We start from the raw sequence: 16,685 nt of genomic DNA on the forward strand, positions 1-16,685 counted from the left end.
AAGTACTTTACAACAGTAAGGTTCACTACATGGATAACAAGCCAAATCTTTCAATCCCATGAGCACACGAAACAATAGTTCCAATGAGACAACCCCGGTGCCCACTCGTTCCCCCAACATGGCGCTAACACCTCCCGCAGCGTCACACAGTCCAGATTGGCTGCGTACGAAAAACCAACTCACCTGCCAACCATTAACCCAAGGGAATCCAAGACGACCAGGACTCCTGCTCCTCCATACTACTAACAAGCACGTGGTCTGACAGTGAAAAAGAATCTTTATCACTGTGGGTTGATAGTTCAATATTTCCTATATACTGACAACAATTTGGCTAACGGATGTCGGAAGAAAAGGACTGTATACTAAGGGTGGGAGAAAATTCCGCTTCGCTGGCAGAGTTTGCAGTTTTGCTCACTCCGTGTTCTGCTTTGAATGTGAAGTTCCCACAAAACTCTACCAACTGCCGAATTTCCTAGTGTGATTTTTGGGCACTAGATAGCCTCCTGGTGAGATTTCTCAACACCGAGATTGCAGCAATTCGCGTTGAGAAAGCTGCCGCTCGAGTAGAAAATCTACTTGAGTGGCAGAAAGAAGCGCCTTCTGGTGTGGTGCAATTTGTGCGGTACATTGTGGAACAATCAGTGTGAGCAGCATGATATGCCGAATTTTGCCCGCGGAACTCCGCAGAACCTCGCAGAGTTTTTATGTAACTCTGAAAGTTCCATCAGCCCCTACTGTGTACGCAACCTCGACGAAGATTGTCACTCTTGCTAGCTGAGGACACTTTACCTTTCTTTTGGGCAAACAGGTAAATCTAGCCCTTCATACCACCAAATCGCCCTTTCTGATCCCCTATCCTATGTCTTCCTACTAACATTGAATAACCTTATTCCCTATCTCTTGAATGGTTACGTTCAGGACCCATAAGCGGGTCTGTGCTCGTCTTAACAAGAGTGCCATACAGTGATAAGCTGGTAAGTGGAATCATGCAGGATGCAGAATCATAGTATGAGGCTGTCTTGAGCACTTGATAATAAAGACCACAGACTCTCAAGAAACTAAACCCAACACTCACACCTACGAAAGACACCACTTAAAAGCAAATACCATGCGAATAGCAGACAAATGTGTTCTGGTTCTGCAACAATGAAGGCAGGCCTCTCCGACTCAGCAGTGAGAAATTGCTTCACAATCCACACATACATTGAAGCTGGCCTCATGTGACATAAACCAAGTCACTACAAATAATGTATTATGAATAAATGCAAAAAATACAATACAAGCACAAAGAAAGATAGTGCCTAAAATCAACGGTGGTTCCTTGGCTAATGCGGAGGAGTGTCACCCCCACTACTTTTCAGCAGTGAAAAAAGGAAAATAAAATGATGATAAAGGTCATTATCATTTTCTTTTTCCTCTCTCACTTCCTGCAGCTGAGCCGAGGACAGGGCAGGTCCATTCTGACAACACAGCTGCAGGAAGGAGGAGTGATGCCGCTGCTTCAAGTGTGCATGACAGATTGGCTGGCCGGCTAAGCCCAGCGAACTTCGATCTCTCCACCCGAGTTGAGCTGTACGTAGTCCTACTCCCTTAGTGTTGTAGTCTCTTAGTGAGCGCCTAACTAGGGTGCTCACACTAATCACGGCACTGCTCTTACGCTGGGTTATACCAGCATGAGACCTGCATCTGGATTGGAGCAGGGGAGCCTGTGGCATACCAGGAGTCGAGGAGCAGCCGCTAGAACACCGATGCTGCAGAAACCGGGTAAGCAATTTTTTAATTCTTTTCCCCACGCTGGCCCACCACTTTAATGCCTCAGCAGCCGCCTCCTCCTAAAATACGTCAAATTCATCATGCAACTTTGTAAGTAGAGAAAGGAACAGATAGAGGCAGCACAAGTGATGAATGTGGAGCAAAGCTAGGCCGGCAAAAACGACCTTGCTTACCTGTTTATAGGCCGTACAGACATCGGATCCTCTTACTATCCAGCTCCAAGGTTCCCAAAATTGAAATGCATTTACATTACTTACAGCAGAAACATAAAACAAATGCAGATGTTCCTCAAGCGTTCCATATCGAAAACCACTACACAGGATACCCTGCAGGTAAAGTATTTGGGTCTGAAATGCCCTCGTGAGTATTTATTCAATCAGGCATGTAGAACGAAACTGTTGCATGAACCACACAAGACATGTAAAAACATAGGACTCTGACCAAGCTTACGAATGTAACCTGTCTTCTCCCTATGGTGCTTCTGCGTCTGTCTGACCATTCAGCTCTGAGCACACACGGATGCCATGCATTTAATCCTCTCAGGCACTGTGCACCATGCCTGAAGATTTCCTAGACAAGCATTACTCTAGATTAGACACACATTGTAAATCAGACACTCCATTTAACATGCACCCTGTACCAATAACAGAAAATAATGGATTTACCCAGCTCAACGTGCTTTGTTCTTTGGCTATGTGGTCTGCTTTTCCTTCACACAGTGCATTTGTAATAATACTACCTGTCTAATTGTTCTAATGGATGCTAGTCCTGGAAGAGGTTCGGAGTGGAAATATTCCCCTCTCTCAGTTTACAAAACGCATAATTATCAGCACAGTTGGCCATTGTAAGCACTTAATACACATAAATAGAAAGCAATATTACATACATAGACGTGTGAGAATGGAACGAAACAATACTTTGCATTAGGACTTTCTGCTGAATTCTAAAGCGAAGGAGGTGAGCGGCCTAACAAGAGTGCACCAAACTATATCACTAAAGAAGAAAGGAGCGATTGATCCATCAGATTTCGAATTACCTCGACGGAGCTTGCCACATTCACTAGCTGAGGACACTCCTCCCACACCTTAAACATACAACAGGCAGTTAACGCTGGGAGGTTAGACATGTTGAGAGCACTCATTGGAGGAAGACGGCTGTTGCTTCGGGAGCAGACCGTCTCTGAGCTGTTACCATTCCTGAGGCAGTGAACCTACCCTCCGCTGTGATGCACATCCAACAGCACTGATGGGAACTGCACGGTGTGATGCTGGGGCTGCTTTCAAGGCCAAACTACTGTACAAAAGCCATACAAGTTGTGCAGCCAAAACAAAATAAATATGCACCTGTTTAAAGGCACAAAACCCTCCACACAAAACAAGGTTCCATTTCTTAGTGGTAGTTTGGGAAATCTAGCTGTCCTTTTATATCACCTGCTCTTCAAACCTATTAAAGCTAGTACCCATGTAAGCAGAACATTCCCAGAATGCAAAGTAAGAAGGGGCGCTTCATACATTTACAAAGAAGCCATGGTTTCAGCAAGACAGATAGCTTAGCATCTGTGACTACTTCTGTAAACATAAATGCTCGGTTTAAACATTGAGAATGAAACATTTAAAGGGAAAAATTGAAGACCTCTGCCTGAAAAACATGGACAACCCTTATTCATCAAAAGGTGCCTGCAAAACGTATATCCATATCATCATGTTTACTCACACCTATCTAACTTAGGTAAGGAGGTACAGAGGGTTAACTCAACACAAAGGCTAAGATGACGCTTTCGAACATGTAAGGGACTCCAACCCATAATGATTCACAATAAACAGACGTGTACAAGAAGTCCAGTATCCTTTATGGCTGACAAAAAAGGTCCTTGTCCATTTGTTGCCGCAAATGAAATTGATCATGAAATCCCACTTTATTTTGGAGTAACTTAAGTGCACTGAAACTGTGTCAAAGGTGTTTGCGGACAAGCATTTTCAGAGTAACAACTGCTCGTAAATTTGCAGGAAACACAAAGTCGGAAGGAACTTTTGAGAAGGGAGAATTGAACAAAATGCAACACTCTGAGACTCTACAATACTGAAGTTTAATAAAAAGTGACCTGAATGGGACAATGAGACTGACATTTTATGTACCGAAAGGAAAGAACAAGCAAGCGAGGTAGGTTAGCCATAGCCTTTCGAGTTCACCAAGAATTTGGATTAACGAAGACCACCAGGGAAAAAACTCAATTTATATTACTGTATAAATACTGAACAAGAATGCTTGATTGCATTAGATGCCAACTTGCCATCTAGTTATCTCATACTATCCCACCAAGCCCTATCCCTGTAGTCTATACACAGCTCCCCTCCATCTTCAAAAAATTATGACATAATTTCCGGTAGATCTTCTTGTACAGGCGCGGAGAATCCCCACAAGAATCAAGGTTAGAAACAGGCAAGCACACATTTTACAAGGGGCACAATGGTTGAGGGAATCTTTTCTTCTTTGTCTGTTACAGTCACAACCAGATCTCCAGTGATTGACAGATGTGGTCCTCATGACAGTCGTTTTGAGCCGCAGTGAAATAAGGTGGTCGACACAATTCAGTTCCAAATGTGAATTTACAAAAAACAAACGTGTAAAAAGCCACCTCACTGGCGTTCAATGTTGTTCCTATGATGTTGTAAGAAGCCCACAAATGCAATCAGCACTTATTCTCAGTTACAGCCTCTTGTAGAAGACAGCGTCCTACCAGTGACCATAAACAGGTGCCTCCTAGATGTACAATAATGAAGACAGATTTGATAACACACATTTCTTTTACAAGCCATATCAGAATAGCTAAAGTGTCCCAAGAGGATCTCATTAGAAACACTGTTATTAACACAACCGTTCTTCATCCAGGTGTACAAGAAAATACTTACAAAATGTTTGAGATAAGCAAAATGTTTTTTTTGTGGTCTTGCTTCATGAAACGGAAGCATTATGTTCTGAAACCTTTGTCTCTTACCAAGGATCCCGCAAAACGATGTCCTTGCACGGTATGGACAGTTCATATATACTGTGTTTGAGCAACATGTATTTTAGCCATTACAAAAAAGTTTAGTACATAATGCAACAAAAAAAGTTTTAAAAGGCTGCTGGAAAAAAACACGAGAGCACCTGAATAAAACCTGCCACCAATGGCAAAAAATACGAATCTCCCTGTGCCATTGCAGGGCAACCTCATTGAGGGAGTCAGTCTATAAAGAGTACATATTTCCCCATGGGTACATCCATGTTCCGCTGCGTTTAGCATGCTGAATCCAGGAATGCCACTACTCTTCAGAATTTTACAACACTACTCAGAAGTTCGTGGTCTAGTGTTTCCCCTTTAATTCAGTACACAATTTTCCAGTGGGTGGGCTGCTCACAGTTTTCCTCTTTGTCCCCACAGAACCGATGGTATGTTGTCTTTGGATCCATGCCCAGAATTTCTCTTTCCTCATAAATCCGAAAGGAGAATGTTGAAACAGAGGTTCCTATAAAGTACCTGCATGGATGAGAACAACAATTTATTGAAAGTTGCCCGACATCAAATTTAAGACAAAAAAACAAGAGTTCCACTCGCCAACGCAGCACAGAGGGTTCGATGGTAACAAGATATTGAAGTTAGAAAACAGGGTCTTAATTCAAGAGTCTGGTGCCACTCAGGTTGGAGATTAGTTATTTATCTAATATCAGGCCCTTAGGTTGCAGCAACAGCAGGTAGACTCTGTCAGGTCTTCATTCTCTCTCCAACTGACTGTCCCTATCTCATAGCTTCAACATCACAACAGACCCACAAACATTCTATTACACCATTCACTCTCAGCATTCCAGACACCAGCTCAGACATGCAGGGAATGGGGACACATAGGATACTATAGGGACAGCCCTTCCCTTCTTATAAACAAAATAAAGAATAGCCATTCCTTATCATTTTAAGTGCAGGGATTCATAATCTCTCAATCTTAAAAATGCCTACCTTACACATTTACCCAACAAGAACCTGTTAAACTCTCCATAACCCACGAAAATAAACAAAGGCAACAAACAGTCACAGAGACTCTGTGGCAGGTCAAAAGATCAGGCAACCTACAGCTCACATCAAAGAAAGAAATGAGACAACTAGGTTGTGATTACCAATGCACAACGTTCCAAGTCTTGCAACCTTCTTGGAAATTACGTTTGACCACCACTTATCTGCACACTCAAACTTATACCATACATCATGTATGTATGCAGGACATATTGTCACAGATGCCCAGTCACGCAACAGCATTCTTTCTTCAATAAACGGCACCCCGTCATTCCCAAATGTTCACATTCAAGGAATAAAACAAAAATGTCAAGTTTGACCCTATATCACCTCAACTCAAAATTCCCTTGACAAGAATCCAACATAAAACCTATCATCACAACTATAAGCATACACAATGCCCCTAAACATCCATCGCCAGTTGCTTAACTACCCCCGTGACAGAGACTCAACAGCTGTAAGACTTCTCCATCTTTGCCAAGCAACACACAGAACCCCAGAGGAACAACACACTCCACCACAGGCTCCTGTACACATCATTTCTCCAACACACCTCACACCCAGTCACACCAGCTGGCAAATCTATTTGACCAAGTTCCAGGCAGAAGAAAGCACTTAATCTGCAACCAGTAACCCACGCTTTTGAAACTGCAGCAGAAAAAGTCAGGACGTCTTTGAACACAATGATGAAAGCCTTCAGTAGACGCACACGGAATAAAACGCATCACAAAACAGTCACAAACATACTCTATCTTCCATTTGTACAGACTGATGAACTAGGTGAAATCTATAGTTATCACCTGCAACATTCAATCAAAGCTTGTAGGTATCAACCACAACCTCACTGCGTACTACACTTCCCCATATTCTCACTTCATGGGGTATTGCCCATAGCAACCTCTTGTGATAGGGTACTTTTCTGCCACATCACACTCAAGTTGTACTCCCCCATGCAACTTCTCATAGCAGCATACTACTCTTTCACACCACTGTCTGCTCCCTCATGCAACTCCTCACCCTCACAACAGGGTACTATACTTCCGCAACTCCACATCCCATGGGTGGGCCAAGCCCCCATACAACCTCTAGCAAAAGAGTAATGCTCTTTCCCCAGTTCACCCCGAATGGACACAACTCATCTATCATAGCAGGTTACTACTCTTCCACACATCAGTGTCACTTGGACATGCACAACTAGCATATATATATGCAACACGCAGATGGGTACTACACTCCCTTCCCCAAACTGCTAACTAGACTCTGTAGGGTGATTAAAGTAAATGTTTACACTGTAATCCCAAAACAGCCCGCTTGTGAATAATTTAAATTTCCAAACCGGCCTCGCAGTACTAAGAATTCAGCACAGCACAAGCATTATTAAATACTGCAATTCCCAAATTACAGAAATCAACTCACATATAAACTTACTAACCCAACACATGCATTACTGTCGGACCTGGCCTGTTTTGCAGGGCTATCCCTAAAACTTTTGCCTTTCTCTGCCTATTTTTCCGACCTTCTTTTTGCTGGCTTTAGGACTCTGGGAACTTTACCACTGCTAATCAGTCCTAAACTGCATGTGCTCTCTCCTCTCAAACATGGTATGAACGGTTTACACTGTTTGGCATATTTAATTTACTTTTAAGTCCCTTGAAACATGGTATCCCATATGGCCAGGGCAACAATTGAATACTACTAGTGGGCCTGCAACACTGATTGTACCACCCACAGAAATAGCCTTTCAAACCTGTCTCAGGCCTGCCACTGCAGGGCCCGCGTGCGCAGTTTACTGCAATGTTAACTTGCCATTTAAAAGTACTTGTCAAGCCCTAAAGAACAAGTTACTTACCTTCGGTAATGATATATCTGTAAGAAACAGTAGTTAGTATTAGATTCCTTACCTTAGAATATCCCCAGGCGTCAGCCTGGATCCGGAAACTTTTGCGTAGCAGTACCCCTGCGCGTCGGTAGGCGTCGTCTGCAGGCGTCCCCTGCGGCTCCGCGTCCGTCGTCGGCATTGTGCGCCGTGATGACGTCGCTGGAGTATATAGACGCCGCCTCCGCGCGCTGACGTCAGTTCTTTGTACACAGCTTTTCCGCGCCAGAACACGCAGAGCCATGTGAGAACCAACACTGGTGCCATTTGAAACTAGGGCCCTGAAAGGGCTGTCCTTAACCCTAGGTATCAGTTCGCAGAACGGGGAGGATGGGTGGGGCGGTAAGGAATCTAATACTAACTACTGTTTCTCACAGATATATCGTTACCGAAGGTAAGTAACTTGTTCATCTGAAAAAAACAGGTTAGTATTAGATTCCTTACCTTAGAATAGATACCCCAGCAATACCAACCCCGGTGGTGGGTCTGCGAACCAATACAATCCTACACCAGAAAGTCCTGGAGGACCGAACGGCCAAAGAAGCCATCCCTCCGGACTGGACTGTCCAGGCAGTAGTGCCTCGCAAAAGTGTGCAGCGAGGCCCACGTAGCCGCCTGGCAAATGTCCTGCAAAGGGACTCCCCGGCCCAGGGAAGTTGTAGCCGCCGTGGCCCGAGTGGAATGGGCCCTCAGCCCAACAGGAGGCTCCTTCCGAGCCAAAGAGTAGCACGCTTTGATGCACAGGACGACCCACCGAGAGATGGTCGGTTTATGTACCGCCCGTCCCTTCTTCGCACCCACGTAGCCAACAAACAGTTGGTCATCCACCCGGAACTGGCGTGTGCGATCCATATAAAATGAAAGCGCACGTTTTGGGTCCAGACGATGGAGCAGCTCTTCATCCTTTGAAGGATGAGGGGGCGGGAAGAAGGAAGGGAGGGTGATGGACTGCCCAATGTGAAAAGCAGAGACAACTTTGGGCAGGAAAGAAGGTCTAGTTCTCAAAACCACCTTGTCCGGATGAATGGACAGGAAAGGAGGTTTGACAGAAAGAGCCTGGAGCTCACTCACTCTCCTGGCAGAGGTGATGGCAACCAGGAAGGCCGTCTTCAAAGTCAGGAGACGGAGAGGACAGGAACGAAGTGGCTCAAAGGGAGCACACATCAAGAGGGTTAGAACCAGGTTTCAAGTCCCACTGAGGCATCACAAACGGAACAGGAGGATACATGTGTGTGATGCCCTTCAAGAACCTCGTTACAATAGGGGACTTGAACAAGGAAGGTTGATCAGGCAGCCTTAGAAAGGCCGAAAGGGCAGAAAGGTAGCCCTTGATAGTGCCCAGAGCAGAGCCCTGCTGGGCAAGAGAGAGAAGAAAGAGGAGAACCTCGGAAAGAGGGGCAGAAAGAGGGTCCACAGCCTTTGCTGTGCACCATGCCACAAATCTGTTCCACCGGCAGGCGTATACCGACTTTGTGGAGGGACGCCTGGCTGCCAGAATCACATCACAGACTTCAGGAGGCAAGTCAAATGGCCTCAACTGTCGCCGCTCAATCTCCACGCATGGAGGTGGAGGCTGGACAGGTTCGGGTGGAGGACCGTCCCCTGCTGCTGCGACAGAAGGTCCTTCTGAAGGGGCAGGCGGATCGGGGGACCGACTGACATGCTGAGTAGCTCGGGATACCAGTACCTTCGAGCCCAGTCCGGAGCCACAAGGATGACTTGGGCCCGGTCGCGCCTGATCTTCTTCAGCACTCTGGGCAGAAGTGGTATAGGCGGAAAGGCGTACAACAGACCACAACTCCACTTGCGATGAAAAGCGTCTCTGAGTGAGTGCCGCCTTGGAAATTCCAACGCGAAGAATAGATCTAACCAAGGCTCTCCCCATTGCAGAAAGAGGCTTTGCGCCACGTCCGAGTTCAGACGCCATTCGTGATCCATCGAGCACCGACGGCTGAGTTCGTCCGCCCTGGCGTTCAGAGAACCTGCCAGGTGTTGAACCGTCAGAGTCACGCCCTGATGTTCCAGCCATTGCCAGAGGCGCAGAGCCTCCTGGCAAAGGGTCCACGACCCCACCCCGCCCTGCTTGTTGCAGTACCACATGGCGGTGGTGTTGTCCGTGAACACCTGCACCACACTCCCGCTGACAAAGGGGAGGAATGCTTTCAGTGCCAAACGAATCGCCCGGAGCTCCAACAGGTTTATATGGAGCCGGGACTCCGCCGGAGACCAGATGCCTCTGATCTCTGCCTCTCCCAAGTGGCCTCCCCAGCCCTGGAGGGAGGCGTCCGTCACAACAACGTGCTCCGGTTGGGGAAGGGAGAGGGATCTGCCTCTGACCCAATCGCGGTCCATAAGCCACCACTGCAGTTGTCTCGCAGTGCCCTCCGAGATCAAGACATGGTCGGACAAGTTGCCCTGATGCTGGGCCCACTGAAACTTCAGGTCCCACTGCAGAGCCCGCATCCGCCACCGGGCATGATGCACCAGAAGGATGCAGGAAGCCATCAGCCCCAGCAGCCGCAGCGTCAACCTGACCGAAACCCGGGATAACGGCTGAAAGATGGGAATCAAAGCCTGTATATCCTGGACTCGCCGTTCCGGAGGATAGACCCGAAACTGCGCCGAGTCGAGAACCGCTCCGATGAAAAGGACCTTTTGAGAGGGACACAGGTGTGATTTCGGCACATTGATGGAGAACCCCAGCTCGTGCAGGAGGTCTGCCGTCATCTGAAGGTGGTGGACGACTGTCCGGGGCGAGCCCGCCTTCAACAACCAGTCGTCTAGATAGGGGAAGATTGAAACCCCCAATCTGCGCAGATAGGCTGCGACCACCGCCATCACCTTTGTGAACACCCGTGGGGCGCTGGTAAGGCCGAAGGGGAGCACGATAAACTGAAAGTGCTCGTGGCCTACCGTGAACCGCAGGTAGTGCCGGTGGGCCGGCAGGACGAGGATGTGAAAATACGCATCCTGCAAGTCCAACGCTACCATCCAGTCTTGCGGGTCTAGAGCAGCCAAGACCTGAGCTAATGTCAACATCTTGAACTTCTCCTTCCGGAGGAAGCCGTTGACGTTCCTTAGGTCCAAGATAGGACGTAGGCCCCCTTTGTCCTTCTTGGGTACCAGAAAGTAGTGGGAATAGCAACCACGTCCTACTTCCGGCCCAGGAATGCGCTAGATGGCCCCCTTTGCCAAGAGGGCCGTAACTTCCTCCCTCAGAAGTGCCAAGTGGTCCCCCGACACACGGTGGTTCTGCGGTGGCATGGCTGGAGGAGTGGTCTCGAAGGGGAGGGAGTAGCCCCTTCGACGAGCTGCAGCACCCACCTGTCCGATGTTATTGTGCGCCAGTGGGAGAGGTGATGGCGAACCCTGCCACCCACCGGCGTCACATGGGCCTGAAAGCACGGACTAGGAGGATTTAGTGGCAGATGCTGCGGGGGGAGGTGTGGTCTGACCTCGCCGCTGTCCCCGACCGCCACCACGACGGTTTCCACGGCCGCCACCGCGTTGATAAGTCTGTTGCGGCGCGTGGCTGGCAGCACGTGTGGGGACGCCCATTCCTTGGCCACGAAAGGATCAAAACGAACCAGTTTGCTGGCGCTGGGTCGAGAGATCCAAGGACTTGGCCGTGACCCTGGAGTCCTTGAAGCGCTCCAGCGCGTGGTCCGCTTTGTCGCCAAACAGGCGACTGCCATCAAACGGCATGTCCATCAATGCATTCTGGACATCTGCCGAGAAGTTGGCGGATCTCAGCCAGGCGTGGCGACGAATCGCCACCGTCGTGGACATCGCTCTGCCCAGTGAGTCGGTCGTATCAAGACCACACCTGATGGAGTATCTTGCTGCGTCTCGGCCTTCAATCATAGCCTTGCCGAGCTTAGCCCCTACCTCCGGCGGGCATTCAGGCAGCAGGTCCGTGACCGTATCCCACAGAGAGTGGGTGTAGCGGCCCAAGAGGCATGCGGTGTTGCAAGACCGCAGTCCCAGACTCAGGGACGAGAAGACCTTCTTACCATACTGGTCGTACCTCTTAGATTCCCGGTCGGGCGGGGCCGACGGGAATGCGGTCTGGGAAGTCGAGGCCTGGATCACCAGGCTCTCAGGGGTGGGATGGGAGGACAAGAACTTGGGGTCATCCGTACACGGACGGTGGCGTCTGGCCACGTTCCTATCAACAGGCGAACCTGAAGCGGGCCTGGACCACGTGCCCAAAAGAACGTCAGTTAAGGCCTCGTTGAACGGCAGCAGTGGCTCCTGTGGGCATGACTGCGGTTTGAGGACCTCAGTGAGGATGTTAGTCCTCACGGCCGCGACGGGGAGCTCAAGGTTTAAGGCCTTCATCAACACCACTGAATAAGCTGCCCCCTCCTCCGAAGCCACGGTAGGAGGCGAGACAAAGCCAGGGTTGGGGGGAGTCATCCAGACCACTGGTGTCACCCAAGTCACCCGTCCAGTCCACATTGTACTGACACTCGCGGGTCAGAGGGTCCTCAGACCCCTCCCACTCCTCTCCGTAATCTACATCCTCGCCATATTCGGAATCAACAATGTAGACCGGCTCCCCGGGGTCCACAGGCCCCATCGGCGTCGGACTCTGCGTCGTCGGGCGACGCCGGTTCGACTCCGCGTCCGGAGTCGGAGAGGGAATGGGGGCGGCGCCGCCCGGAGCCGGTGCCGGAGCACCGGTGCCGGAGAACCGGAGCCGCGCGGGGGCGGCGTCAGGGGCAGCCCTGATGGAATCGGCGCCGGAGACGCCGGTTTACCAGCCGGCGTCGACCCTGAAGGCCCCTGCGGCTCCGGGGCCGGAGCAGTCGGCGGCGCCGGGGCCGGAGCACCCGACGGCGTCGAGGCAGGAGCACCCGAACCGCTACGGCCCTCGGACGGGACCACAGGGCCCGAAGGCGCCGGAGGCCCCATCGGAGGAGACAGTACCCTCATGGCCATGAGGAACGCCTCTATCTCCTCGGGCGACGCGCCTTGCCCAGGGACCGCAGGGTATGGAGCAGGCCGCGCCAGTGGGGCCACCCGAACCCCCGGCCGCATCGCGCGAGCGTCGGGGGGAGTCGGGGGTACGATGATGACGCCCCGACTTCTTGTGCTTCCTACCTGAGGAACCAGAGGAATGGTGACGACTCCCGGAGCGCTCGTGACGGCTCCGCGACCGCTCCCTCGATCGCTCCCTTGACCTCCGGCCGGACCGGGACCGCTCTCGATGCGGGGCCGACACCCGGAGCTCGAGCGGGACCGCTCCCGTCTAGCTTTATTCGTTAAGGCCCGGAAATCGACGCAGGCGTCCACGTCGTGGTCGGGGCCCAGGCACCGGAGGCAGAGTCGGTGATGGTCCGTGACCGACATCGTGCGGTCACAGTCGTCACAGTTCTTAAAACCAGGCATCCTACTGGCACCATAAGAAGATTCAAGGATTCAAGAAAAAACTTGGTCAAAAGACCGGAGTACTGCACTTCTGGGATCTGCGCTAACTGGCGCGGAAAAAAGAAGAACTGACGTCCGCGCACGGAGGCGGCGTCTATATACTCCAGCGACGTCGTCACGGCGCACAACGCCGACGACGGACGCGGAGCCGCAGGGGACGCCTGCAGACGACGCCTACCGACGCGCAGGGGTACTGCTACGCAAACGTTTCCGGATCCAGACTGACGCCTGGGGATATTCTAAGGTAAGGAATCTAATACTAACCTGTTTCTTTCAGATCTCTCCTTTTATTACACATAGGTCACCCCTACGGTAGGCCCTAGGTGGCCCTATGGGTAGGTTGCTGTGTAAGTAAAAGTAGGACATGTGCCTTTATTGTGTGGCATATCCTGGTAGTGACAAACAGCGTATGCTGTGAGGCCAATTCTTCTCAGACTAGCCTTGGGAATTCCCTTATATAAATGTAACTAGTAATTTCTGATCTGAAAGGAGCAGCTTGCCATGTTTGCTATGTTCAGAATGGTAGTGATAAATCCTGCTTATTGATGTAGTTGGATTTTACATTACTATTTTAGAAATGGCTCTTTTAGAAAGTGGGCATTTTTTCTATGCTTATGACTCTTTGTGCTGTGCAGCCTGACTCCAATCCACGTCTGGGCCTGTGTGGCAGCTACACTTTGTGCATACTTTCCAGATAGCCATCACACAGGAAGGGTTGGGTGGGGCAGGGTTACATCTGCATTCATCTACATACTGATGGTCTTCCTGGGCTGGGAGAGGGGGTTCGTACTTTACATTTGTAAAGGCTGTGTGCTGCACTCACACTAAGGGCTAATTTACCTCTACTGATGTCTGAAGCTAGGGCTGGATTAAATGGATTGTTGCGCACTTCTAGTCCTTTTGAAGTTACCCCTTGACCAAAGACATTGTGAGTATTAGTACAGGGGTTCTGACCCCATAATTTTAGACACTGCATGGGGCTTCTAACTAGACGCTGCTGGCTCTACATGCTGCACTGTGCCAGAGGACTGCTGTGCTGCCAAGAGGAACAACCATTTGGACTATTTGCTGTTGTGCTGGCCTGCTACATGTTGGGCTGCTGGAGAGACTGTCACCCTGCATTTGGTCTCTTGTGCTGGCCTGCTTGCCTACTCCCTTCTCTGTGCCTCAGTGTTCTCCAGGGGATGGCTCCTCCCTGTTCTTTGGAAAGTTCATGAATGAAAGGAACTCTACTAAAACGACCTGACAACGTCTGAGGGAGTCAGCAACTGGTGAATCGTCCATAAGGCATTTGCATACATCAGTGCGAGTTAGGTGCCCCATGTGCTGGTGTTGTTCTTAGGACAAGAGAGTGCCAAGTGCTCCTTCGGTTCCCAGATAGTTCTGGTCAGAGCAATCATGTTTCGCCAAGACTGGGATCCTTTCGCACAGACCATGTGCCTATAAAGGTCAAGCAGAGTAGCTGCCAACCAAGTGATTTAACGGAGTATCTTGTGCCTTAGGTTACACGTGGCCCCTCTTCAGTGAGGGGACCGCGACATAAGACACCTGAGTAAGAGTGGGGGGAAGAGTGCCGTCCATTGGCACCATCCCTCCATAAGAGGAAACAGAAGCCAGCTATTTGAAACCCCCACCAGTGAGGCCTTCTGCGGGGAAGCCGCCATGCTGGGAGAAGATCTCTCCTGTTGCTACCTTCTGCCCCTGCCGCCGCCTTTAGTCCAGACAGAGCGGGCCCCCGGGGAAACGGAGGGCTGCTCTCAGTACCAGGAATACAGTGGGGCCCAGAGGGAGTAGCGTCGCCTTTCCGCTCTCCCTTCAGGGGCACCACCGCCTCTACTTTGGCTCAGAGGGAGCAGCCCGGGTGTCAATGAAGGGCTCCGGGCTTGTCACCATGTAGAAGACATTGTCTGTATACACACGGTGGGACGAGGAGAGGTCTTCCCGCTCGTAACCACAGTGTGCGTCTACCACCCCCTCCCCCATTGTGCTTGGGACATATCTTGGGGGATCACACTTTGTTTCCTCTTGTGCATTACGGGGAGTTACCCAGAGTGAGATCACCATCCTCCTGTTACAGTTCCCATTATAGCACCACATTTTCGCCAAAAGTGGCAACTACATTACCAGGAGTTAGGAGTGGCCATGCCTAGTTGGTGGACTGGGCTACCACTATTACTGTATCCTGCATAATAGGCGTGCAGGTGCATCCGCCCCCTATGTCCTCCTTGTAGGTTGTTGATTTAATCTGACAGTCTGCATTACTGGTGTGATCTTAATCGTTGTACCTTGTCTGGGCCAGAATTATGAGCGATACATTTTAAAGTATATGCACTGTAATGTTGGACACTTGCATAGGGTGCAAAGTATTTATGAATCATGCTTAACGTGCCATGCATTTATGGTGATGTGATGACTTGCGTTTTTGTTGTTGTTGTCATAATCTGATTTGTGGGGTGCAACATAATCTCAGGGGGGGGCACACACTCACCCTAAACTCTTACATTTGTTTGTCTCAATGTCACGTCTTCACCCATTTCAAATGGGGTTTCTTTTTCTTGTAGAGCTCAGGTAACAGAGGGTTGGAGGGGGGAGGGTTAAATTGAGGAGGCACTACATGCCCGTGCTTTTGTTATGTTAAGAGCAGACGCAACTGTCACAGGAGGGGGTTAATTAGTATAGCTCAAATGCTTCAGCTGCAGTGGGAGGCAGGGAGTCTCTCTCCCCTGCTAAAACCGAAAGCAAACAACAGACAGTCCTGTTCTTTGCGTTCTATTCCATAGCAGGGCAGACTCCTTGCCTCCCACTGCAGCTGAAGCATTTCAGCTCTACAAATTAATGACGGTGCTTAATTTGTAAAATAAAAAAGGCCCGGTGCTAAAGATTTTTCTGAAGATTGTGGTCAATGCTATCAAAGGTCGAGGTGGTGAATACTAAGGCTGCGTTGTGTTGATTTCACCTCATGCCTTTCGCATTCACCACCAGAACTCCCTGCCCCTTTACCTCACACTTTCACATTTATTTTCCTCCTGTTTAAAGGTTGGGCACAGCCATAGACGGTTAAGATATTGGCCACAGAGCTCATTCATCTGTAGGGTTAACTGGTGGCTCAAATGGGTGTTTAAAAAGCTCTCTTCGTTAATCATGCGCGAAGACTTTCAGCACTTCTACTGAGGTGCTAGTCTGACTTGTCAAGTTAGTTTCTTATGTTGCAGTAGTTTAACAAAACTCACTCGCCTTTTTGTAAAATTCATAAACCATGAAGGCTTTCGGTACATAGACCAGTATTATGCAGAACAGTGCCCCGTGAGTTGAATAGGAGTCACGGGGGAGACTTTCTAGGTAAGTAATAACTTATGTAGAACTATGCTTATGTCCCAATCCTGTGGGACTGAAATACCTTTTAGATACCTGTGCTGTCATTAAGTGCAGCTTAAGATGTTTGCAGAAAGGTAAATTAGCGTCATAGATATTTTTTTGTTTTCGTGAAACATCAATCCTATAAATTCATCCTGGATCTAAAAAGATAGATACACTACTGCACCAAACAATGAGAAAAAT

General features: G+C 49.4%; 1 protein-coding gene across 1 annotated transcript in view; it reads right to left on the bottom strand.

Moving 5' to 3' along the window:
* Positions 1-3,837: 3,837 nt before the first annotated feature.
* Positions 3,838-16,685, bottom strand: part of POFUT2 (protein O-fucosyltransferase 2) — a 131,792-nt gene continuing 118,944 nt past the window's right edge. The window contains exon 9 of the mRNA XM_086955529.1: positions 3,838-5,290. Coding sequence (XP_086811655.1) covers positions 5,137-5,290 — 154 coding nt within the window. The 3' untranslated portion in view covers positions 3,838-5,136. The remainder of the gene's footprint in view (positions 5,291-16,685) is intronic.

The sequence above is a fragment of the Lissotriton vulgaris genome, chromosome 2_1 (genome assembly GCF_964263255.1).
Source record: "Lissotriton vulgaris chromosome 2_1, aLisVul1.2, whole genome shotgun sequence".
Classification (NCBI taxonomy): domain Eukaryota; kingdom Metazoa; phylum Chordata; class Amphibia; order Caudata; family Salamandridae; genus Lissotriton; species Lissotriton vulgaris.